General features: G+C 35.9%; 3 protein-coding genes across 8 annotated transcripts; all 3 read right to left on the bottom strand.

The window, feature by feature from the left end:
- Positions 1-7,731: 7,731 nt before the first annotated feature.
- On the bottom strand, positions 7,732-9,734 carry LOC101256068 (protein ULTRAPETALA 1-like). Its single transcript, XM_004251748.5, has 4 exons — positions 9,550-9,734; positions 9,137-9,332; positions 8,203-8,512; positions 7,732-8,120 (listed from the first exon to the last, which is right to left on the bottom strand). Exons 2-4 carry the CDS (start codon positions 9,309-9,311, stop codon positions 7,946-7,948), a joined length of 660 nt encoding a protein of 219 aa, XP_004251796.1. The 5' UTR covers positions 9,312-9,332; positions 9,550-9,734; the 3' UTR covers positions 7,732-7,945.
- A 1,056-nt stretch (positions 9,735-10,790) lies between these two features.
- LOC101255769 (secretory carrier-associated membrane protein 1) lies at positions 10,791-15,932 on the bottom strand. Its single transcript, XM_004251747.5, has 13 exons — positions 15,588-15,932; positions 14,684-14,743; positions 13,433-13,543; positions 13,262-13,324; positions 12,908-12,941; positions 12,675-12,797; positions 12,026-12,088; positions 11,852-11,945; positions 11,688-11,733; positions 11,531-11,598; positions 11,289-11,337; positions 11,145-11,210; positions 10,791-11,061 (listed from the first exon to the last, which is right to left on the bottom strand). The coding sequence occupies exons 1-13, from the start codon at positions 15,648-15,650 to the stop codon at positions 10,975-10,977; spliced, it is 927 nt and encodes a 308-aa protein (XP_004251795.1). The 5' UTR covers positions 15,651-15,932; the 3' UTR covers positions 10,791-10,974.
- Positions 15,933-16,452: 520 nt separating this feature from the next.
- On the bottom strand, positions 16,453-25,835 carry LOC101255469 (protein STRUBBELIG-RECEPTOR FAMILY 3). 6 transcript variants are annotated; one of them, XM_069292581.1, is made up of 17 exons: positions 25,691-25,835; positions 25,068-25,258; positions 24,177-24,715; positions 24,030-24,101; positions 23,559-23,624; positions 23,369-23,440; positions 23,220-23,291; positions 23,062-23,133; positions 22,914-22,979; positions 22,751-22,816; positions 21,146-21,546; positions 20,046-20,443; positions 18,947-19,218; positions 18,191-18,329; positions 17,379-17,515; positions 17,140-17,296; positions 16,453-16,958 (listed from the first exon to the last, which is right to left on the bottom strand). In XM_069292581.1, coding segments are annotated over exons 6-17 (1,878 nt in total). In that variant the 5' UTR covers positions 23,371-23,440; positions 23,559-23,624; positions 24,030-24,101; positions 24,177-24,715; positions 25,068-25,258; positions 25,691-25,835; the 3' UTR covers positions 16,453-16,862. The 6 variants fall into 6 exon arrangements, with proteins under 6 accessions (XP_069148682.1, XP_069148684.1, XP_004251794.1 ...); XM_069292583.1 differs by having other exon boundaries at positions 23,369-23,429; positions 25,691-25,831; XM_004251746.5 differs by having other exon boundaries at positions 24,177-24,306; positions 25,691-25,831.
- Positions 25,836-26,267: the final 432 nt, after the last annotated feature.

Here is a 26,267-nt window from a genome sequence, read left to right as displayed (position 1 = left end):
CGGCCAGTCTAACCCATTTTCTAGGTCAAACGATACCCAAAGCGCGTATACCTCCCATTTTGACGATTTTCGTGTGCTATAGCCCACCATTTTTTGGGTGATCCAGATTTTGACATTAAAAATGCCAAAAAAATTTATGGACGTCCGTCAAGACCTTGTCTATGTAGCTGATTGGCCCTCGTGACCTTTGCGACCAATTTACAAGGTGAAACGATCCCCGAATCGCAAGACCCCTTATTTTGACGATTTTCGTGTGCTATAATACACCATTTTTTTTGGGTAATCTGAATTCCGACGTTAAAAATGCCAAAGGTTTTTGTGGACGTACGTCAAGACCTTGCATATGCATCCGATTGGCCTTCACGGCCAGTACGACCCATTTTCGAGGTCAAACGAGCCCCGAAGCACGCATACCCCCCATTTCGACGATTTTCGTGTGCTATAGCACACCATTTTTGGGTGATCCAGATTCTATGCATTCGATTGTCCCTCACGTCCACTCCAACCCATTTTCAAGGTCAAACAAGCCTCGATGTGCGTATAGCCCCCATTTCAACAATTTTCGTGTGCCATAGTACGCATACCCTTCATTTTGATGATTTTCATGTGCAATAGAACACTATTTTTGGGGTGATACGGATTCCGATGTCATTAAATGCCAAATTTTTTTAAGGACGTCCATCAAGACCTTGTCTATATAGTCGGTTGGCCTTCACGGCTAGTCCAATCCATTTTCAAGGTTAAACGTGCAATGAAGCGTGCATACCCCCTCCCATATCGTTGATTTTCATGAGCTATAGCACACCATTTGTTTGGTGATCCGGATTTTGACGTCAAAATGTCAAAAAAATTTGTGGACGTCTGTCAAGACCTTAGATATGCAGCCGATTGTCCCTCACGGCCAGTTCAACCCATTTTAACGGTCAAACAAGCCTCGAAGCGCGCATAGCCCCCATTTCGACGATTTTCGTGTGCCATAGTACACCATTTTTCGGATTGTCCGGATTTAGACGTCAAAAATGCTGAGTTTTTTTGTGGACGTCCATCAACACCTTGGCTATGCCGCCAGTTGTACCTCATGGCATGTCCGACCCATTTTCAAGGTCAAACGTGTCCCAAGCGCGCATACCCTCCATTTTGATGATTTGTGTGCAATAACACACTATTTTTTGGGCAATCAGGATTTTGACGTCAAAAAATAGAAAATATTTTTGTGGACGTTCTTTAAGACCTTGGATATGCATCCGGTTGGCCCTCACAGCCAATCCAACCAATTTTCAAGGTTAAAATGTGCCCCGAAGCGTGCATACCCCTAATTTCATCGATTTTCATGTGCTATGGCACACCATTTGTTTGGTTATCCTGATTCCGACTTCAAAAATGCCAAAAAAATTTATGGACGTCTTTCAAGACCTTCACTATGTATCCGGTTGGCCCTCATGTCCAGTCCATCCCATTTTCAAAGTCAAACGAGCGTTTGAAGCACGTATACCCCCCATTTCAAATATTTTCGTGTGCTGCAGCACACCATTTTTTGGTGATCCAGATTCTGATGTTTAAAATGCCAAAAAATTTGTGGATGTCCATAAGGATTTTTGATATGCATTCGGTTTGCCCTCACGACCAATACGACCCATTTTCAAGGTCAAACAAGCCTCAAAGTGCGCATATCCCCTATTATGATGATTTTTGTGTATTTTGGGTGATCCGAATTACAACATCAAAAATGTCAAGAATTTTTGTGAATGTTCGTAAACACCTTCGCTATGCATCCAGTTGGACCTCACAGCCAGTCCGACCCATTTTGAAGGTCAAACAAATCCTGAAGCGCGCATACCCCCTTTTTCGATGATTTTCATGTGATGTAGCACACTATTTTTTTGGAGATCCGGATTCGACGTCAAAAATGTCAAAAAAATTATGCACGTACATCAAGACCTTGGATATACAGCGGGTTGGCCCTCACGTCCATTCTGACCCATTTTTAAGGTCAAACGAGCTGCGAAGTGCGCACAACTCCCAATTTGATGATTTTCGTGTGCTATAGCACACTATTTTTTTGTGATCTAGATTCCGATGTCAAAAATGCCAAAACTTTTTGTGGACATCCGTCAAGACCTTATCTTTATAGTCGTTGGCCCACACGGTCAGTCCGACCTATTTTTGAGGTTGAACAAGCCCCGATGCACGCATACCCCCAATTCATCGATTTTCCTGTGTTATAGCACAACATATTTTTGGTGATATAAATTCTGACGTCAAAATCTCTGAATTTTTTTGTGTACATTCATCAAGACCTTTTCTATGCACCGGTTGGGCCTCACGGCCAGTCTTACACATTTTTTCATAGTAAACGAGCCCCAAAGAGTGCATACCCCGCATTTCGATTATTTTCGTGTACTATAGCACACTATTTTTTTGGTGATCTAGATTCCAACGTCAAAAATGCCAAAAAATTTTATGGACATCCATCAAGACCTTGGCTATGCATACAGTTGGACCTCAAGGCAAGTCCGACCCATTTTCAAGGTCAAACGAGCCCCGAAGTGCGCATACCCACATTTCAATGATTTTTTGTGTGCTATAGCACACCATTTTTTGGGTGATCCGAATTCGACGTCAAAAAATGCCAAATTTTTTATAAACGTCCTTTAAGATCTTGCCTATGTAGCCGGTTGGACCTCACGGCCAGTCTGACATTTTTTCAGGGTTAAACGAGCCTAGAAGTGCGCATACCCCCCATTTCGTCAATTTTCATTTGCTATAGCACACCATTTTTTTAGTGATCCGGATTCGAACGTCAAAAATGCTGAAATTTTTTATAGACGTCCGTCAAGACCTTGTCTATGCATCCGGTTCTCTCTCACGTCAAAATAGGGGTTTAACCTGTTGAAGGGCTCGTTTGACCTTGAAAATGGGTCATTTTGACCGTGGTGACCAACCGGATCCATAGATAAGGTCTTAACGGATTTCTATTTGGCAAAAATAATCTCCGAATTTTGGATCACCAAAACAGATGATGGACTATAGCACTTGAAAATCTTTAAAATGGGGGTTTACCTGAGGCTTGTTTGACCATGCAAATGGACCGTTTTGGTAGCGGTGACCAATCGGATCCACAGATAAGGTCTTAATGTATGTCCGTTTAGATTTTTGGTAAAATGATATTGCAATTCTAAATCATCAAAAAATATGGTGGACTAGCACATGAAAAATCAGCAAAATAGGAGGGGTTACGTGCTCTAGGCTCTTTTGATCTTGAAAATAGGTTGTTTTTGCTGTGGTGACCAACTGGCTCCATAGATGTGGTCTTAATGGACGTTCGTGAAAATTTTTGACAAAAATTATCTCAAAATTCTGGATCACCAAAAAAGATAGTGGATTATAGCAATTGAAAATAGGAAAAATGGGGGGTTTACCTACTTCGATTTTAGTTTGACCTTGAAAATTGTTGTTTTAGTCTTGGTTACCAACCTACTCCATAGATAAGATTATAACGGACGTCTGTTAAATATTTTGCAAAAATGATCTTGAAATTCCAGATCACCAAAAAAGATGGTGGACTATAGCACACTAAAATTGACAAAAACAGGAGTTTACCTACTCTAGGCTCGTTTGACTTTGAAAATAGATCTTTTTGGGCGTGGTGACCAACCGACTCCATGTATAATTTCTTAATGGATGGTCGTGTAAATTATTGGCAAAAATAATCTCTAAATTCTCATTAAAAAAAGGTGGACTATAGCACATGAAAAATCAACAAGATGGGGGTTTACCTACCTCGACTCGTTTGACCTTGAAAAGTGGTTGTTTTGTCCATGGTGACCTACCGGCTAAATAGATAATATATTAATGGACGTCCTTGTAAATTCTTGGAAAAATTTATCTTGGAATACTGCATCACCAAAAGAGATGGTGAACTATACTATATGAAAATCGGTAAAATGGGAGGTTTACCTGCTTTGGGTCTCGTTTGACCTTGAAATGAGCTGTTTCGGACATGGTGATAAACCGGATCCACAAATAAGGTCTTAGTGGATGTCCATGTAAATTTTTTTCAAAAATGATGTCGAATTTCTGGATCACCATTTATGGACTACAGCACATGAAAATCAGAAATGTGTGAAGTTTACTTACTCTGGGGTCGTTTGGCCTTGAAATGGGTCATTTTGACTGTGGTGACCATTAAGTTCAAAATATAAGGTATTAACATATGTCCGTGTAAATTTATGGCAAAAAGGATCTCGGTATTCTTGATAACCAAAAAAGATGGTGGACTATGGGGGTTAACCTGCTATGTGGCTCGTTTGACCTTGAAAATGGATCGTTTTGGGTGTGGTGACCAACCGTTTCCATATATAAGGTCTTAGATGTTCGTATTTAATTTTGACAAAAATGAACTTGGAATTTTGGATCACTAAAAAAGATGGTGGACTATAGCACACGATGGCAAAAAAGGGGGTTTACTAGCTTTGGGCTTGTTTGACCTTAAAAATGAGGGGTTTACCTTCTCTAGGATCATTTGACCTTGAAAATGTTTCATTTGGCCGCAGTGACCAATGGGCTCCATAGAAATGGTTTTAATGGATATCCGTGTAAATTTTTGAAAAAAATGATCTCGAAAATCCGAATTACCAAAAATGATGATGGACTATTAGCACACAAAAATAAGGAGTTTACCTGCCATTGGCTCATTTGACAATGAAAATGGATTGTTTTAACCGTGATGACCAATCGGCTGTGTAAATTTTTTGCAAAAATGATCATGGAATTCTGGATCAGCAAAAAAAAAATGATAGATTATAGCCACGAAATTGGAAAAAATTGAGGGTTTACCTACTCTAGGCTTGTTTGACCTTGAATATGGGTCGTTTTGCCATAGTGACCAACCGGCTCCATAGATAAGGTATTAACAAACATCTCTGTAAATTTTTGTCAAAAATGATCTCAAAATTTTGGATCACCATAAAAGATGGTGGACTATAGCATGTAAAATCGACTAAATGGGGGGTTTACCTGCTTTGGGCTTATTTGACCTTGAAAATTGGTCATTTTGATCGTGGTGACCAACCGGCTCCATAAATAAGGTCTTGACGAACGTCTGTGTAAATGATTGGCGAAAGATATCTCGGAATTTCATATTACAAAAAATATGGTGGACTATAGCACACGAAAATAGGCAAAATTGGGGGGGTTTACCTGCTCTGGGCTCGTTTGACCTTGAAAATGGGACGTTTTGGCGGTGGTTACGGACCGGCTCCATATAAGGTCTTAATGAACATCCATTTAAATATTTGGAAAATATAATCTCAAATTATCAAAAAATATGGTGGACTATAGTACACGAAAATCCACAAAAAATTTGAACATTAGTCGTTTTGATCGTGTGACAAATTGGCTCCATAGATAAGGTCTTAACCGACATCCGTGAATTATTTTAGAAAAATGATCTCGACATATCTTAAAACACCAAAAAATGGTGAACTATACGAAAATTGGAAAAATTGGGGTTTATCTCCTCTAAGACTCGTTTGAACTTGAAAATAGGTCATTTTGGTCGTGGTGACCAACCAACTCCATAGATAAGGTCTTAACTGACGTCCGTGTAATTTTTTTGCAAAATTATTGTAATTTTGTATCACCAAAAAAATGGTGGACTATAGCACACAAAAATGGGCAAAATTGGGGGTTTACTAACTCTGTGGCTCGTTTAACCTTGAAAATGGGTCATTTTGATTGTGGTGACCAACCGAATCCATATATAAGGTTTTAAAGAACGTCCTTGTAAATTTTTGGCCAAAATAATCTTGGAATTTCGGGCACCAGAAAAGATGATTGACTATTGCACACGAAAATCGGCAAAATGAGGGGGTTTACCTGCTTTGGGCTCGTTTGACCTTTAAAATAGGATGTTTTGGTCGTGGTGACCGACTGTCTCCATAAATAAGATCATAACGGATGTCCATGTCAATTTTTGGCAAAAATGATTTTGTAATTTCGAATCATTAAAAAAGATGGTTGACATGAATATCAGCGAAAGCTCGTCTGACCTTAAAAATAGATCGTTTTGGCTGTGGTGACCAACCGAATCCATAGATAATGTCTTAATAGACTTCTGTGTAAATTTTTGGCAATAATGATCTCGTAATTTTGGTTCACCAAAAAATATGGTGTATAACACACAAAAATTGACAAAATTATGGTGTATAACACACAAAAATCGATAAAATATGGTGTCTGTGGTGACTAACCGTCTCCATAGATAAGGTCAAATAGATGTCCGTGTAAATTTTTGGCAAAATGATCTCAGATTTCGGATCACCGAAAAAATTGTGGACTATATCACACGAAAATTGGTAAAATTGGGATTTTACATGCTCCAGGCTTGTTTAACTTTGTAAATGGGTCGTTTGGCCGTGCTGACAAATAGTCTCCATTGATAAGGTCTTAACAGAAGTCCGTGTAAATTTTTGGCAAAAATGATCTCAAAATTCTGGATCACCAAAAAAGAAGGTGGACTATAGCACACAAAAATCGGCAAAATGAACGGTTGACCTATTATGGAGCTCATTTGACCTTGAAAATGGGTCCATATATAACGTCTTAACGAACTTCCGTGAAAATTTTTGGCAAAAATGATCTCAGAATTCTAGAATTGCAGAAAAAGATGGTGGACTATAGCATACGAAAATTGGCAAAATAGGGGGGTTTACCTGCTCTAGAACTTGTTTTACCTTGAAAATGGACCGTTTTAGCCATGGTGACCAATTGGTTCCATAGATAAGGTCTTAACGGGCATCTGTGCAAATTTTTGGCAAAAAATGATCTCGGAAATTAGGATAACCAAAAAAGATGGTGGACTATAACATACGAAAATCAGTAAAATGGGGGGTTTAGGTGCTCTGGGGCTCGTTTGACCTTGAAAATAGACCGTTTTGGCAGTGGCGATCAACCGGCTCCATAGGTAAGGTCCTAACGAACGTCCATGTAAATTTTTGAAAAAAATGATCATGGAATTCCGGATCACCGGAAAAGATGGTGGACTATAGCACTAGAAAATTGGTAAAATGGGGGGTTTACTGCTCTGGGCCCTGTTTGACCTTGATAATGGGTCGTAGTCGTGGTGAATAACCGGCTCCATATATAAGGTCTTAACAAAAGTCCGCGTAAATTTTTCGCAAAAATGATCTCGAAATTTCGAGTCATAAAAAAAGATGGTGGCATATAGCATGAAATTTACAAAATAGGGGGTTTACCTGCTCTGGAGCTAGTTTGACCTTGAAAACTGATCATTTTGACCGTGGTGGCCAACTGGCTCCATCGATAAGGTCTTAATGGATGTCCGTGTATATTTTTGACAAAAATGATCTCGAAATTTTGAATCACCAAAAAACTATTATGAAGGTTACATGACCAAGTGTTGATCGTGGTCAACCTAAAACTTTAGAAACACAAGGGATCAAATTCTAGGTCCAAAACACCTCTTAATGCCTCAGAAACTTTGCTTAACCTTAAACTACACTACAAATCACCTTATAGAGCTAGAGAAATGACCAAAATCATAATAGACCTCACCAACCCCAAGTCATAAATAGCTAATCACTACTACGAGGATGGTCATACAAGGGAAAAGAAGTAAAAATCACAAAATGACCTTCAGGATCATTACATCAAGAAACTCATTTTCAAAAAAAAAAAAATATATATATATATATATAGCTTTTCAAAACATTTTGACGAAAATATAGAAACATCTTCATATCAAACAAACCCTTAGGATATTCATCTCCGCTGAAAATATTGTTTATACTGTTAAAGCCAAAAGAAGGCCTTAAACTATGAAATGTGAATTGCAAATTTTGAGTAAACTGTCTAAAAAGGAATGTGAACAAAATACATGGGTTCAAATGAACTAAATGTCCATTCAAATGTCACAAAATACTCTTTAAGCTTTTGTATTCTTTCTGAAGTCGATGCAAGTCTGGCAATCGCAATCTGAGAAGCAACACACTTCACATCCAAAGCACACACATGAAGTGCAACCTCCACATGTTGGTGAAAGCAAACATCCCTTACACGCCCTTCGACTAGCTCGCTCTTCAGCATCATCACATGAAAATCTAAGAAAACAACAAGTAAAACATGTTACCAAAGATGAACATTCTGATTATTTAAGAAATTAAGTATGAAAAGAAAACTTACTTGTCGAAAGGAATATCTGAGCACTGAAAATTAGCATTGGCCAATGCATCATGGTAGCTCCTGCATTCATTCTTAGAGCGGCGATAAAACCTACGTCTTTTACTGCACTTGGTACATTTGATAAATTCATCACGATGAAGAACAAGTTTATGTGGCCTCTTGGCATTCTTTGGAGACATGTTGTAGAATTTCAGTAGTGTAGTCTTTATCAATGGAACTTTATAACCATCAATAAACACCCAAATATTATGTTTCCATCTGTTATTCTCTTTTCCAGCATGTTTCTCAAAGGCAAATGGACTAAGATTATCTAATCACCAAAATAGATAATAAGAAAGGATAAATTATCTTGTTTCATAAAATAAAACAAATATAATAATAACATGCTAATTATTAAGTGATGAGAAAAAAAAATAGTAGGATATCAAATTACTAAAATAGATAAGAGCATACCAATAATCAAGTGATTACACTGACCACAATTAAGAAATAAATTGTCTACTATTTTTACTTGCGGTTCTCAAATTATTTTATTGATCACAAAATCACGAGAATGTGTGTATATATAAAAGTTATGAAGTACTTAATTATCAAATTTCAACCTCTTCAAAGCTAATCAACTCATTATCAAAAGCTCAGTTTTTTTACCAATAAAATTATCTATAGAGAAGAGTCTACACATGCTTATAAGTTTAGTTGAATTGTTATTATCTAAATAAATTATAATGTACTATAGCAAACATATAGATGAAATTTTAATTAGAATATACCATTAGTCAAATTTAAAAAAAAGAAAAGCATAACAACATTTCATGATAAGTCGATGATAAAATTAATCAACAACATGCATTTAACATAAACACATTATATTGTATAAAAGCACAAAAAAGGAATATATTAAATTGATGATTTTATGTATATAAATGGTAAAAACCTTCAGGGCAGCCATGGTAACATTCGCAAGCAATTTTGAGTTCACCGGACTTGAAAATCCTAAGTCTAGCACCAGCATCGCCATGTCTACGACTGGTGCATCCACACACAACCTCCACATAGTCATCTCCTTTCTGCAACACGCTCATATCGCGTAGCTCCTCTTCGCAAAACATTTCTCCTCACCGCTTCTGTTACTGTTCACACAGTCAAAAATCAAAATTGTTAATATAAAGATCAATTTTTTAATAAAAACTTACGAAAAAAAAAAGGAGAAGTTGATCGAAGAAGGTGAGTATAATTTAGAGATGCCGATATATAAAATTGATTATACGGAGAATTCATTGGGAGAGAGAAGAGAGGAGAAAAACGAGAGAAAGATGGACAAATGAGGTAATTTTATAGAGAAATCACCTGAGTAAGAAAACAAATTTAACAGATCGGGGATGGGTGGCGGGGGCGGGGTGCAGGAGGCGGGGCGATGGTAAGGGCCGGCGGAGTTTATTTATCTTCGCTATGCTACAATATCGAAATGCGGAAAATGAAAAAAAAAACCTAAAACCTAAGAGAAAGAAAGTAACGGATAAAAAGTTAGATAGAAGAATGGAACAAATGGGCAATAATGACTATATCAATGTCAAGACCACCTATTAAAATTACCAAACAAGCACCTAAATTACAGTATTAGACAAACAATCCCAACAACATTTTCTAGCAACTATGCCCTTAGCCTCAAACTATCTTAAAGAGTAAACTCAATTCATGAGAATTCATCATATCAAAATAATGTACCTAATTAAAATGACTAAAAATCTAGTATGTATACTCAGTTAATTAGACTAATAGTAAAGTTTAATAATAGTCATTACAAAATACTCTTAATAAATAAAGGGTCATCTTACTGTAGTTGATCTTCTTAGTCAAGAAACTTTTATTTTAAGAATAACTATATTGCATTATAGCCTTTTTCTTTAATTACGTTTTTCAAATCCCTTTCAAACCTCCAAAGTATTGACTTTGATGTAAAACCTCTTTTAACTCTTTATCATGACTTGGTGTGCATGCATCATGTTACGTGAAATTTACTTCTAACATTTATTGCATGAAGATTTTATTAAGCCATTAAAACAGTAAATATTTATTTAAAAAATGGGGAAAAATGGAAAAATATGATATTATGATCGATAATATAACTTTTCATTTAGGATCTTTGCACTTGTAATATGACTAGTCTTGATTACATGCTTAGCATATATATTCCTTTTGATTATATTTTAATGCAACTTTTTAAAGATAATAAATCTTATATTTTAATATACTTACATTTAAACATTAATGATTGCATAATAATTTAGTTTCAAAGCACAAGTTATTAGAGGAACAATGTTAATTTAGTGTTGAAAAAGGTCTTTTTTTTAAAAAAAAAAAACATCTAATATTTGATTAATTAGTTTTTTATTAAAAAAATAATTTAGTGTATACACATATATATATTTATATATATATGATTCAATTAAATATACATATAATTATATACGATAAATATTATTAAATTGAATATTTTGATTAGAAATTAATCTAAGAAAGTGAGCAAGTCATTAACATTTTTATTAAAACGATACAGTGGAGAACTAATCTAGAAAGTGCAGAAGTCATTAATAAAATCTAATATTTAAATTAAATAATTAAATGTGTGTTAATAACAATATAATTTATAGTAGATATATGATATGATACATGCTAATCCAACCTTACATTTTATATGATATATGGTGTGAGAAGAAAGCAATCAAAGAACTCAACAGCTCCAAAGCTGCTTGTCTTTGCTCTCTTGTATTGTCACAGTGCTGCCATCATTGTAGACCTTGCAGCCTCTTTCTTCATCTCCGCGGCTTTGCCACTTCCTCGGAAATACATGTACACTTGCTGCAGATGGCACAACGCATCGAAAGATGTTCAGGTAAGAGAAGACAGTAAAAGCAATGAGATAGCAAGCACAAAGCTTCAACCTGAATAACCCATATGCTGGTCAGGGATTCAATACAGAAGAATGCAAATCCTATGAAGTAGAATACCTGCAAGTAAAAAAGACTTACTTGTTAAGTCAATGAAACGTTTAAACGTACTCGTTAAGTCAAGAACTTGAAGCTTACCCCAACCAAACCATTCCAGCCTATCAGATCAATTGCAGGCAAGATGCCACTGTTAAACCAGGGAATAAGGAAAGGTCGTTATATTTTAGCATACATACGTAGTTCAAAACGTATACATTTAAGTCAAAGAGTGAGATTCAGCCGAGCATGGTTTTTATGATGGTAATGCAAAAGGATTCCGTATTCTAGAATCTCATTTTACCAGCACAGATTGCTTCTTCAAATATGGCAAAGCAACTTACGCTAAAGATTTTCCTTTGAAGAATATGGGAGGTGCCACAGTAGCAATGATGCAGAATCCAATGTGAAACTACAACATGAATATAAACAATCAATACTTTTCTCAATAATCAACTGCAATAGAAGAGGAAAAACTGAAAAGGGTGATGTAACATTTACGAGATAACATAAGAAGAACCATCCAAATTTCAGTGCACTATCCGTCCTGCAGACGAAATGGACATAAACATTTTGCAAGGCAGAAGAGAAGAGCATTATCAAATAAATACAAGAAAGGTAATGGTGAAAATTATTTACCACAATGAGGGAATACAATATAGTACCTCATTGCATGATACAGAGGACGATACCACAGCACATAGGCTCCTGGGACACCAGATATTAAGTAGATGATAGCAAGAAGCCAGATAGTTATACCTACAATAACAAAAAGAAATCTACTGGTTAGTTGTCATTGCAGATAAAAAAAAATTGTTTTAATCTAGTTCAGCAGCAACCTTCTCCTTTGATCCAAGCTGAGGTAACTGCTATAAGGTTCCATAGAAGACAGGCTACCAAACCTGCAATTCACCATGTGCAAAGTAAATCGATAAGTGCATTATCAAGAGAGATCAATCAAAGCTATTAAAAAGGAATTTTGATAAGCCTATACCTTGTCCTAAATCATTCTAATAAACTATTCAGGAATTTTTTTTGCTCTTTTATCTTTAGTTGGAGTGGCAGCTTTGAGATGCAATTTTTCTTAAAACATCACTACCACAAACATGACTTACAAAGCTAATCCAAATACCAAACTTGTCAAAAAAGCAAGTTTGTTTATTCTAGATCATCCACATTTGAGTGTCATTTAAATCATTTGCGTAACAAGTTTGTTGCCTGAAAAATGGGTTTGTGATTTAGATATCTCAAATGCAAATGCATTAATACTCCTGATAGCTGGAAAACAGTAGTACAAATTTTGTTTGGAATAAACCAACCAACTATAAGCAGAAAGAATGATCACTATGCATCTTGACCTCCAGTAGATAGGTAAACTAAAAGGTTGTAGAATATTTGCTAGCATGTTCAACTGAGAAGTCTTACGAGTATCCGTTCACTAGGGGGCTATGCAGAAGACATTAAAGGGAGTTAGATCGACAGACATACCCAACCATGTAAAAAATGCAACATACTGCAACTTCTGTAGATGGATTGGAATTTCATTTGCAATATCATGGTGAATAATGGGGAAGAAAGGTGGCCAATTCTTTTCCTCTATGACAACTCCAGCTGTAGTGTATAACCAAAAAAAGATCAGCTCACATGTGGGGAAGAATCAATCAAAATAGCTTAATATAGTTCATATTTACAAAAATGTATACATTAGACCGGAGACCTACCTCTAGCTATAGCATCTTCCCTCCTTTTCAGATCCTAAATGAAACCAACAGAACAGCCAATTAACAGAATATAAAATGCACAAAGAGAAATATAGTCTATACCATAGATTGTTTTAAACACTAACTTGAGGAATGTAGCTAACACAAACTTTCTCCGTACTAACAAAAAAGCAAATGAGGTATAATAGTTTCCAGAGCTAGATACAACAATCACATGATATTCATACTTGATGAACCTCTGAATTGACAAAAGATCGTTGACACAAGCAGTGAACTTAAGTTGTTTCTAATATGTAAGAAAAGCAAAAGCAAGATAAGTACCAGTAGCGACAATAGGATGTAACACAAGCTTACCTGTTCTAATTTTTTTAGTTCAGCTTCTTTAGCTTGGAGTTCTTTCTCTTTATTCTTCAGATCCTGAATTGTTATATGAGAGCAGTATCATTCAATCCTATCCCTCGCCAAACACAACAGTAATGTGGTCGAAAAATGTACAAAAGTTAAAGTTTGATTATTCTGTTTCACCTTCGGATTATCAAGAGGGATATCAACTGTTGCACCACGATCATAGTCAGCAGGTTCATGAGGAAGAGGTGAAAGCCTTGAGTTTGTAGCAGGAGGAACACTTGCAGGATTCTGAAGATTTAGAGAATAAAATAGTGCATAAGCAAGATAATACATAATCATTAATTGGTATGAGAACAAAGACATGCAAATCGATATTCTAACAAATTCAAGAATCAAGATCAAGCCTTCACATTAATATGTAGAAAAGAAAAGGAAAAGAAAAACTCAAGTTCACATGATAAAGGATTTCTGTTACATTTATATTAAAGTTCAATCTAAACTAGATCATAAACCAGAAGCTCGCAGCAGTGCTTAAATTATGTCATGAGAAAAGGACAAGGAGGAGGAAGAAAACACAGCCTTTATCATGAGGTAGTGTGGGTAGATATCTTGATTTTTTGACTGACACAGCGCGCAAACAAGGTCTCAAAATTAGCTACAGTACACCAGAGGAGAAAGGTTTGACAGGCAATACACCGTATAAGAAGAATACTGACAACAGGAGAAAGGGTAGATGGTTTAAAATTTGTAACAGGACAACATAAAAGACAAATTCTAACTCCCTCATTTTGTAAACCATTCACCAGTTGTAGCTGAAAAATGAGTTAGCATCTTGTGTATGCATTTCAAAGAATGCCGATATGTTTAGAAATCCATTGTTTCTTTCTAGGTAATGGGGGTCCTTCTCACAAAACAAAACCCTTAGCCTTTGCCTTTTTGAGCAGGATCAATGTCTTTTCAGGATCTTTACTCATTTACAGTTCTCAGATTAGCAGGTTGTACTACCTCCGTCTAAACTTTCTGACATTCTTTCCTTTGTGCAATCTGGGATGTCCAAAAATGCTTGACTATATTTCACTCCTATACATTTTTCAAAACTTCTAAATATTCATATACATTAAACTATGTCTAACTAATTTTAACCAATAACCCTTATTCTTATATTTTTGAATACCACTAAATATAATATATTTAGTGCACACAGAAAAGTATGGATAAGGTCTCCATACATCTTGCCCTCCCCATATCCCACTTATGGATTACACTGAGTAAACTCTATTGTAATATATATATATAAGTCAAATTAAAATCTTTAACCCCGCACACCATCAATACCTTCATATAAATAGGGACAATGAAATTATTAGTTCTGAGCAATTCGGAGTTCAAAACTGAGAAATCAAACCTGGAGGAAAGTAATAACCTTACCATCATATAAAATGGACCGCTACCATAATTCGATTGACCCTTTCCTCGAGTCCCTTGGTCCTTAGAGAAAAAAATAAGGAGATTATATTATGAAGAAACTTATCTAGAATGCACAGAACTAATCATGTAGGTTACAGAAATGAAACATGCCAAATTTTAGAAAACTTTTACAAGAAAGATGAGCTTTTTGAGGCTATAGCACGCTAATGACCTTAACATTCAAATAATAAGAACCAACCCAACAGAATTATAATGATGATCCTCCCCTCTTTAATTACTGATACTCGCAAAGATATGATACATACGACTAACTCAACCCCCACACGTAACTCATGAGGTGAGGATTACTCAAGTCCATATAAGCAGATCACCGTCCGTTCCCCAACAATGTGGAACTCTAACCCACTCTAACCCCCCTCCCCCCCCCCCCTTTACGCCCAGTCCGAGCTGGAGCATTGACCAGGAACCCAAACAAAGATGAGTATTGTTGTTCAACAACATACAAATTCTCTCTAACCCTCCAGTAAAATCATTACATACACTTAAACATGATAAAATAATCCGATTGCAACCTGCTTTCTAGTCAGTAAACGAACCCGTATTGCAATATTCTTTTGTCACAGCTCAATCCTACAATATGAAAATTTTCCAGTATATTCTCCAGCTGAATGACTCTAAATCAAAACCCAAAATGCAATTCATAAATCAGAAAACTAGACCAAATAAACAAGCTTAAATCAACCCCAATGTTTCCCATTGACAAATACATAGTTTCCAACACAAAAAAAGAATACATTTTTTTTGAACCCCAGAATTCAAAACCCACAAAAATTCATCCAAATTACACAAACAAAAAGGAAGCTACAAAAAAATCCTCATATGAAGATGATTTAATCAAATTTACCGTAAAGGGGTTATCCTCCTGTCCTTCATCAAACGGATTGTCATTGTAATAACGTCCAGCCATGAGAGAAATACAAATGCAAACAGATCTTGAAAATGGGGTTTAAAGGTAAATCTTGAAATACGTATAGGGGTTTAGATTAAGCTTGATGGTGTAGATTTCTTTCACTTTTTCAGATGTATTTATTTACTATATTTATGATTCCTTTATCTGAAAGAATTGTCATTCCCAGGAAGATAAGAGAAATCTTGGGGTTTATATAGGTTTTGAGTTTTATTTTCGGGGTAGAGAGTTTGTGAGGTTTCTTTGCATATTTTATTTTAGTACAAGTTCGATATCATAGCGATAAAGTCATAAGTACACTTTTATCCTTTTTATCATAAGTCTCGTTTTCGATATTGATTGGGAGGTTTTACTTGTTATTGAGATTTTTAAGCTATTCGAGTTTTAAAACAAATAGAATAAAAATAATGTCTTTTTAATTATGAAGTCCCGCTAAATGTCATATACACATCATTTTTCAAAGCTTACTAATGGAGAAACGTGATAGTCCTGCTTGACTCACCCTTCCTTGGTGTCGCAAACTCACATTATAATTGATTGGTTTTTTTTCCAAACACATGAGGGATAGTCATGATTTTTAGTGCCATTGAGATCATTTTTGTGAGTGTGTGCATCCTTGAAAGGATGCAAATGCTAACTCTTCAACAAAGATTAGGTAAATGGTAAGGACATTTTACCTATATTGAACTTAATATCTTATATATCTAGTTTACATATTTGTTACATGGTAAGTGGTTGTAGGTCTCCATCTCCTTTGGTAATGAGTTTAGTAGTAAATAACTTTGACATGAGACACAACAAGTGCATGAGAAAGAATGAAAGATATCCTTGTAAAACCAAATCAGAAGTTTGTACATGTAACAGCAAGCAAAGATATATAACTTCAGGAAAATATAACACTTTTGTCAAGATCAATGAATTCTATGTATTGGTGCTCACATGTCAACCTAAATGAACATTAGAATGATGCAGCTTGAAAAGAATCAGATGAGCAAGCTGTTTTTATATGTCATTAAGAAGTTGCCTGCATGTGTTGGTATTTTCATGAATCGCGTTTCTCTGAGGTGCATTTTGCTTCAGTTTGAAGTTGTCTCTAGCAGGGTGCTTGGCCTGCAAACCGTCTTTCTTTTTCCGAGTATCTCAGCTCCTTCGAAGAGGAAATAGCCTTAGATCCTCACCGGCTGAATTCCCAGTATGCGCGTCTAACTCAAATCATTCACCATCAGATCTTCTGTGAGATTCTCTTCTTATCATTTGTATGAGGTCCTGAACAACTTCAGACATTGGTGGCCTGAATTCTCGCTCATGCTGCATAAGAGTTCCAAAGTTGAGAGATATTTGAAGGCAAACCTATTCCGCAACTAAATCCTAGAAATATCCCTGATTGAGATGACGCAATCTAAGACTATTCGGTACAGTCAGCGATTAGACGATGCATATTAGTAAAGCATTTATGTGTTTCATAGAAAGGAACAATAGAATAACTTACCTGAACACAGCGGGAAATTATGTCAGCAAAGTGTGATAGTGATTTAATGGGGTATTTTCCATCGAGAGCAGGATCAACCATCCTTGTCAAGAGATCAATATCGTGTAGCTGAGGGATTGCCCACCTGACCAAGAACTGCTCTCCTCGACTCCGTGTCCTGAATATGATATGCAGGTGTGTTAACTGAGAAATGAGGCACAACTATATTAGCTCAAAAAGATGCAGAAGGTTTTTTTTACCGGTCATATGACATTCTGCCTGTTATTAATTCCAGCATCACCACACCAAAACTGTAAACATCACTTTGGGAAGTGTAAATCCCTGACTCAAATTCTGGAGCACCGTAACCATATGTCGTGAGAAGTTGTCCCGACAACTGAAAAATCAGTATAATGTCAACTTGATATAGTTTTTGACATGCCTTAAATTGAATGTAATAGTAATCAAACCCAAGACTAAGCAAGACTACTTTATCAGAAGAACAACAAATAATAGCAAGATAGATGATCCACATGCATCCTAGAGCAATTTTCTGTTCATATAAAACACATCATGAGAAGAGCACCTTCACCGTTTGTTTTTACTTACAACAACATACTCGGTGGAGTCTGGGAAGGGTAGAGTGGACGCAGACCTTACCCCTACCTCAAATGTAGAAAGGTTGTTTTCTATAGACCCCTAATCTCACATTAAGCGACGTGAAATGCTCAACACATTTTAAGCCTCGTTTCAGGGCTCAAACGTTCTTTAAGCTCGCCTTTGAAAACACTTCACCCTATCCTACAGGGTGAGAACCAATCATTTCCCAAAGAACATACTTCACACATATACAGGAATTCATTATTACTGCTCCTTATTCCAACATCTTGTTGAAAACACTTTGACTATCAGTACTATTCCTTTTTAAAATTATATACTCAGCTCCCGTGTCCACTTCTATCAAACACTAGAAATTCATTTTTTCTTTCCACTTGCAGCTCATAGAGGAAACTAATAATCCAAGGAAGCATTTCAATTCTTTCTACTCCAAAACATTAGGGTCACAAGTTACCTGGCTCACAGCACCAGATGATATTAGCGAAGCCAAACCACAATCTGAAACATGTACAGCCAACTCCTCATCAAGCAGAAGATTAGCAGACTTGAAGTTTCTATGAATAATAGGTGGCTCGCAGACTTCATGGAGATACCTGCATTTCATCAAACAAGAATGATTATTAATTCAAACATACTCCAGCAGTCTACCTCACTTTTTCATGCAAATCTAATCAAAAAAGGACAACCAAACTGCTTAGCGATTGTGAAATTGTCTCTGTGTGACCTATAAGGTCACGGGTTCGAGCGGTGAAAGCAGGTACTACTGCTTGCATTAGAATAGGCTGTCTACATCACACCCCTTGGGCTACAGCCCTTCCCCAAACTGCTAATGTCGGATGCCTTGTGCATCGAGCTTCCCTTTTACAGCATAGCAGTGCAAACCAATTAATTTAATTTTCTTCCTCTTTTTCTTGGGCATGCAGAAGCAAAGAAAGGAGAGGAAACAAAAGACAGCTACATCTAACATTTTACATATACTTAAGACCATTCCAGGTCGTTTGTGTGGCTTTTTATCATGTAAAATAAACAACACAAGAAAGTTCAGGACTAAAATAAGCTTTGTTATTGAATGTCACTATACCAGAACCATTTTATTGTTCAGCATTTAATAGCACTGATTTATCATTTAGTATGTGCGGAAACACTTATTATAGGCGCCAAAGAACGAGAGTGAGCACAAACATGATGTATGTGGTGTTATTTGACATACTCTAATGCTCTTGCAGCTCCAAGAGCCATCCTCATGCGAGTATTCCATGAAAGTTGTCTCTTGAATTCATCGTCGCAATGCAGTGCATCTTGTAGTGTCCCGTTACAGCAATACTCATAGACCAGAAGCCTTTGACCATGCTCTGCACAATAGCCCATCAGCTCAACAACATTAGCATGACGAATTCTGTCAATATTGTTTACTAAGTCAAGAAACTCATCATCCGTTTGTTGATCGCAAACTCTTTTGTCCAGCTTTTTGACAGCAAGCAACTGCAGAAGCATCCAAAAGGAGCATGTGTCAGAAATGAAATGTTGCAACCACTTGAATGATATGGTGCATAGTGCGAGTGAAGGAAGAGCGGCAAGATTTGCATGCCAGAGAAATGCATATACATCCCCAAGTAATTTATATAAATGAAACAGCATGCACATACTTACTTTAATAGTTAAAATCATGACCAGAAAAAAGATGCAGCAGTATCATGTGGTACCTCTTATAAAGTGAGACAAGTCAAGGCAGAGAAATAGTATAGAAGGGTGTTTTTCATTTTAACATAATTGAAATACACTTCTAAGACAAGATTTCGTTGATGATGTTGGTTACTGGAAAAAAAAAACTAGTTGAAGATTCTTTTGGAACAAGGAGGAAAAGAAAAGAACTAGAAGAAAGTTAGAGGGAAAATATAGCAATTACAACTTTTGTCCTTAAGCAGGTCTCAATTAGCTAAAGTAATTCAAGAAACATTATATCAGATACAATAGGTAGAATTCATTTAATAGATTTGCTAAGGAGTACTCTAATTAAGGATATATGAAGGTGGATTTTCCATTAAAAAAAGCTTTCTTGCATATAACTCTGCTTGTATCACAACCATTCTTGATAGATCTAAGCAATGTAACAATTTATACTAGAGATAAAGAGGCAATTTTGATGCTACTTGCTGATAATTAGCATTCCAGAATACCAAACATGATGGAGAAAAAAAGCAAGGAGAGAAAAAGCAGTAAGTCAAGACTCTCGAGGATCTAGTGGAAGTAGGAAACCACAGTTAATAAATTGGTAAATATATTATATGCATGCCAATTGAAAGTTATACCTTTCCATTAGGAAGCTCCACCCTGTATACACTACCCAGCATTCCTGATCCCAACAGATTATCTTGAGAGAAGCTATTAGTGTATTGCTGAAGTGATGCAATTGTGTAAGATTTTACAGAAGTTAGTGGAAGTGGCCTGGTTGGAAGCCTCGTTGCTGTATCTTTAGCAGGCGCAATCGGCTCGACAATAACTCTCTCTTGTGGAAGAGTCGGCGGAGGAGGAGGAGGAGGAGGTGGTGGGGTCAAATCAATATCCAATCTGCCAAGGTTTATCACACTATCATCCTTCTTTGGCACCGCAGTCATGGTTTGCACATTCACCTGCTGCTCATCTTGTGGCTTCGGAACGGGAGCCGGTCTTCTTGGTTGCTTTTCGTTTGGCGGCACAACTAGGGGAGCTGTTTAACGCATAAGAAAACCACTTATCACTAAAGACTAAAGAGTAGAAGGTTAAACTTTGAGATTCATTAACTTTTCAGTTCTAAATACTGCACAAGAGACTTCCAATACAACAACACACCCAGTGAAATCCCACTAAGTGGATTCTAGGGAGGGTAGAGTGTATGACCTTACCACTACCACATGGTGGCTTAGAGGCTGTTTTCAAAAGACCCTTGGCTCAAGTGCATCAACACAACAGACCCGGTATCTTTTTATTTCAAGTGACTAAGGGGTCATTTGGTAGAATGTATAATAGTATTGAAATAGGGTGTATTAGTAGTGCCGAGATTAGTAAAGTTGGGATTAATGATGTTGGGGTTAGTTATACTAGATATAGTTTCTTATCCACGTTTTAGCTTGATTTATTAAGGAGAATTCTGTCTTTAACCATACTTATCCATGTATTAATAACCATTGTTTTATTAACACCATGGTTTGTTATGTATAAGTTATACACCCTGTATTATTGAATAGTATTAGTTATACATATGCTGAAAATCCTATCAAACAAAGGATTAGATAATACAATCACTAATACATGCATCAATTTTTCTCATACGTCCTACCAAACGAACCCCAGAGGGAAAAAAAGTTGAACTTTAAGAAACAGTGATAAAAGATATCATAAAAGAACATAGATATTGAGTATTTTGTAGCACCTTTTTCTATATCATGGCCAGGTTGGACTAATGAACCACTATCTCCAGGATTCTCTCTAGCACCGATATAAGGGGCTATTTCATGGTGTTTGGGGGTCCTTTGAGTCTCGTGCCATTTCCTGAGGCACTTTGGCAGACAGAGAAGGATTGCTAAAACCAATATGATAAATGACAAAACTGCTGCAATTGATATCCAGATCACCCTTTTAACAGATAAAGACTTTTTTTTTCCTGTTGAACTTGATTCTGCAGATGCTGATGGTCCATCGGTCTGTGTTTTAGGTTTGCTTTGAGAAGATGGCGTCTGTGCTGAAGTTGGAGACCCAGAAATGGGAGGCGCTGTTGATGATGTGGGTGGAGTTGAAGGAGCAATACTACTGTTGAAAAGATTTCCATCTTTTCTGCACGAAAAACAAAAACAGGCAACCATCATTGATCATAATCGACAAGGCATGTTTCAGATGGTAACAGAATGATCCAACAACTGATACATTGATCTTTGCATATATCTAATATATCTACCAACTTGTACCACTTAAGTCAACTTAATACATAAGAATGCCCGACTTCCATGTAATTTTTGCCTCCCGAAAGTTAAGGCTCGATATATGATTAAGGTGGGTGACCTAACTAGAGTATAGCCACCATGGAATGTGAACTTAAATTATGATCAAGTTTAGACCAGGAGCCAGCTTGCTAAACTAAATAACTTGCAATTTTGTCTATTTTACAGGTCATGACTCATGAATATCATAACTTAACTGTTTGTATGTTTTCATATGCATATTGTACTACGGTTTGTAAATCTATACCTATATTTGTTGTCTATTTATTGTGCCTACATGAGTTGTTTACTTCCAAGTTTTGAGTGACTGGCCATATGATAGAATTCATGTATTTAAATGACATGCTTGTCGGGATTCTTTTTTTCTTTTTTCAGGTCAATTTCTTATTTGTTTTGTTCTTACTTTACCTCATTGAGCTTTCGTTTATTCTAAGGGCAAGTTTAGGATTCATATCCATGTCAGACATTAAACCTATATTTCTGGTCATTTTGTACAAAATGACCTTGAAACATACAAGCTATGTTGCTCGGACTTTCCAAATATGTTGTTGCACCAGTGTCGGATTATTTTGGGAGGATCCAATACGAGTCCGAGCAACAAAGCATACAAGCACATCCATTTTTTACTAAGATAGATATCAGGAACTAGTAAACAAGAAGTTTCTGAAAGGTTTACTTGTGTGTATAAAGCATAGTACAGATGATACAAGTTCTCAAGCTTTGAAGGGGGATATTGGGAGCTAGAAAAGTTATATGTGTGGCTATAACCACTGGTAGATAGTACAAAAGTGAGGCATAATTGGAAAATAGGGAGCAGTATTAAGTAACATTGAACTTGAAAAGACATTTGTTTCCGCGGTTTCGACATACATGTGATTGTCTTTTATGATTATATATCTTTTTTGTGCGATATGTTACATGTCAAATGATATTTCCAACAAACGACGAGGGATGCATTGATATTAAATGTGACCAAGATGTTGACTCAATATAAACAAAGATGAAACAAGTATATGAATGCATAAAATGAATGTACTTACTTGAAATTGGGAATAGCTAACAACTTTTGAGGTATGGGCCCAGAAAACAAGTTGTTTTCCACATTCCTAGAAAGGACACAGGGGGGGTGCAGAGATGTTAGTAAGATTCTATCATTCTAGTTATCTGAATTATATTAGAGTAAAATCTAGTTTGGAAGAGTACAAATTTTTAAGGGGTAGATCCTGCAAAACATCAAGAGTTCCAGAAAGCTGATTATTCTGCAAATATCTGGAAATAAAGAAGTTAGTTTTATCATATTGATCAAACTATAAAGTTATAAACTAACTGTATAATATGTTGAATTACTCACAGAGTGGTCAAGGAAGACAAACTTTCTACAGATGGTGGCAATGATCCACTTAAATTGTTACTTGACAAATCACTGTTGAAAGATACACCCAAACCAGTTATTCATATGAAAAAAAAAACTAAAAGGAAGTATTTAAATGCTTTTTTCTGCTTTCATACAGATTGACCAAAGCGGTAAGGCCTTCAAAGGAATCAGGAATTTCTCCAGTCAAATGATTGCCATTCAGAGACCTGACACACAGCAAAATACCTGAATTTGATTCTTTATGAAGTAAGCAACTATTAATCTACACTAAAATGATACTTACATAGCTGAAAGTCGACTCAGGTAAGACAAAGAAGTAGGAATACTTCCAGTGAATGCATTAGCTGAAAGAAAACTGTCCAAGGTAAAGAATATCAACTGTTTTACTCAATATTTATCAACATGTCCTCTTTCTTTTCTTTCTTTTTCCCGTGTTATTGGGGATCCTTCATAAGTCAAATGGTAGAACTTACATATGCAGCAAGGTAACTGGCAGATTAGTCGGAATGCTTCCGCCAATATGGTTGTTGCTCAGATCTCTGCCATAGGAGAGGGCCACAATTAGTATTCACATATCATTACAGTGGACTCCACTAAATGGAAATTAATAATAGGAAAAAGGCATAATACATAACACACACTTAAACATGGCCTCAACTAGCAAGTAAGTACTCCATTTTTGGGTATGCACATCCAGACACCTCAACTCGTCTCCACTGAGTTAGTTGAACACTCCGACTTACAAAATGATCATCTAAACACCTCCAAACCACGAGATGTAAAGGGGACCTTAGTTGCCAATTGAGGTGTCTAGATGTCCACTCTCAAAGTTGGAGAGTTTACTTGCGAGCTGAGGCCAGCGTCTGTTCACGTATAATGTCTAAGAAAAACACATGCATACATACAAGCAAACTTTTAAGCTAGGAGATATGTGAGAAGCTTACAGTGTCCTGAGAGAAGAAAATGAGCCTAAGTTATCCCCAAGTTCACCTCCCAAGTTAGCAGCATTGAGTTGACTACAACATGATAAGTAGGATTAGCATTTCAGTTCCACAAAAATCTACGCAATGTAGTAAATGGTAAGTCCTTACATTGTCAGTATGCTTCCATTCTCGCATTCGACCCCTTGCCAAAGTCCATTACATGGGTCTCCACCAACAGCACCCCAGCCCGGAAGGGATGGCGATCCCAGAGAAGCATATAAGTTATTAATTGCAGCAACTTGACCAATACAAAAGGAGAATTGTTAAGAAATTCCAAACACAAAGAAGAAGGTGCCGAAATTTTTATTTTTTTTTTGAGAAGGAGAAATTGCCGAAATTGATCCATGAAAACACACAGATATTCAGTATTCAATCAATTAAAGAAACAAACCATGTGGAAACTTAGAACCCAATCAATTAACAAAGGCTAATTACGAACTTCCCTGAGAGGCAATCAACCGGAATAGGCACAAAAGCTGTTAGTCCTCAACTTTGCAAACCCAATAAAATGTCAGGACAATGCAAGTGAAGGTACAAACTTTATAAGGAAATCTTAGTAGTTGAGCCGGTTGGCTACTTGAACTTTGAACTTTCACCTTATTGATGAGAGTTTGATTCTCCACCTTGTAATCCCTCGACCATATATCCTATCCCCAAATTTTTTTAAACAAGAGGTACAAACTTTATAAGAAGCAAGACGACCACCTACTAGTTCAAATATATAAGTACAAATAGAATCTTTTTGAGCTCAAATCAACAACTAGCTTAGATAATTACATATTCTCACATAACCAGCATTGCACAAAACACGAAAAAATTGAACCTCTTTTCAAAATATTGTTTTACAACTCATTTAAAAAACTAAAATGCATGTCGAAACACAACTTCAGTTTCTAAATACTATTTTGCAACTGAACATCAAATACTAATCTTTTTTTCCATATATCACTCAATTCATGTCCAAACGCCTACTAAGACTTGGCGACTGTCGTTCCTTACCATCTCCAGGGTTAGCTTCATCTGAAAGCTGTACAACAAAAGCTAAAAGCATCCACACCAAAATCTCCAAATGCAAACAGCATACAACAAATCTCTTCCCATCCATTGCCCCAAAAACACACATCTTTTTTCTTCAATTCAATTCAATCTAAAAACAATTCTGCATAGCCAACACATAGAATTTCCCACAACTGCAAATACCAAATAAAACAAAACATCAATGTCAGTGTTTTCCTCAAGCTTAAAAATTCAAGAAAAAAACTCAATCACCCACAAATAACAAAAGGGTATCTAAAAAAGACCAAATAAGAATCAAAAGGTAAATTCTTGGGGGGGAAATTTAAAACTTTTGATAATTCAGAAAGAAAAAAGTACAAAAAATGAAAAAAAAGAAAAACCCCACCAAAGATTCAGTGAACTATAAGCAAATGATGACAATAAAAATGGGAAAAGCAGCATGATTTCCACACAAAAGATTACAAAAATAGAGGCTTTTCCACTGATTAAACAAAAGCAAAGAGGATTAAAGACAAGAAAATGAAGTTTTACATGAAAGGTAATTAATGATTAAGAACTCAATTAAGCTGAGATTAATTATAAATTCAAGAGAAGAAAGAGTTTACCTTTGTAATTGGTGGAAAAAAAGAACAGAGTAAAAAAATGCTAATCTTGGAAAGTTGCAGAAAGGCACTGAAATTTTTCTTCTCCTCTCTTTAGAAGAAATAAACAAAAGGAACAAATAGACATAAGTGAGTGACATACATATCTAGTTGATACATTTTTTTATTTTATTTTTTAAGTATCGAAAATATTTTTAAATTTAATAAAATTGTTAATTTTATTTCAAATTATTAACTTTAGAAGTATTACTTTTTTGATTAACTGGAGCTAAATAAATTTCGATCTTATAATATTAATGAAATGCATCCTTAAATTTTTGTTGAGTTTTGGAATATTTTCAATACTTTTTTCGACTTTTATAAAAAACTTCATGCTCCTACAATAAGTCGAGACGATTTGATTTGTCATGACATATTGAGAGCATATATGGGGTGCATTTAGCTTCCTTTAGTCAAATAAAAAGGTATATTTCAAGATTATCGATAATTCAGAGATAAAATTAATAATTTATATTAAATTCAAGGGTGTTTTTATAACTCTTTTTTTTTTTTAATATGTCTATGATTTTTTAAAAATTTG

This window comes from Solanum lycopersicum, chromosome 12 (genome assembly GCF_036512215.1).
Source record: "Solanum lycopersicum chromosome 12, SLM_r2.1".
Classification (NCBI taxonomy): Eukaryota; Viridiplantae; Streptophyta; class Magnoliopsida; order Solanales; family Solanaceae; genus Solanum; species Solanum lycopersicum.
This window is presented reverse-complemented; position numbering and strand designations above follow the sequence as displayed.

Coding starts and splice junctions, on each gene's coding strand:
- LOC101256068 (XM_004251748.5), bottom strand. CDS start 9,311: ATGTTTTGCGAAGAGGAGCTACGCGATATGAGCGTGTTGCAGAAAGGA. Junction 8,513..9,136: donor TTACCATGGCTGCCCTGAAG/GTTTTTACCATT, acceptor TTTGGTGATTAG/ATAATCTTAGTCCATTTGCC. Junction 8,121..8,202: donor TCAGATATTCCTTTCGACAA/GTAAGTTTTCTT, acceptor TTGTTTTCTTAG/ATTTTCATGTGATGATGCTG.
- LOC101255769 (XM_004251747.5), bottom strand. CDS start 15,650: ATGGCTGGACGTTATTACAATGACAATCCGTTTGATGAAGGACAGGAG. Junction 13,325..13,432: donor TCCCTCTTGATAATCCGAAG/GTGAAACAGAAT, acceptor ATAACAATTCAG/GATCTGAAGAATAAAGAGAA. Junction 12,089..12,674: donor TGCATTTTTTACATGGTTGG/GTATGTCTGTCG, acceptor GGTGAATTGCAG/GTTTGGTAGCCTGTCTTCTA.
- LOC101255469 (XM_004251746.5), bottom strand. CDS start 25,191: ATGTGTGTTTTTGGGGCAATGGATGGGAAGAGATTTGTTGTATGCTGT. Junction 23,292..23,368: donor CTGAGTCGACTTTCAGCTAT/GTAAGTATCATT, acceptor GCTGTGTGTCAG/GTCTCTGAATGGCAATCATT. Junction 17,516..18,190: donor CATCTGGTGCTGTGAGCCAG/GTAACTTGTGAC, acceptor CTGATTTTTCAG/TTGTCGGGACAACTTCTCAC.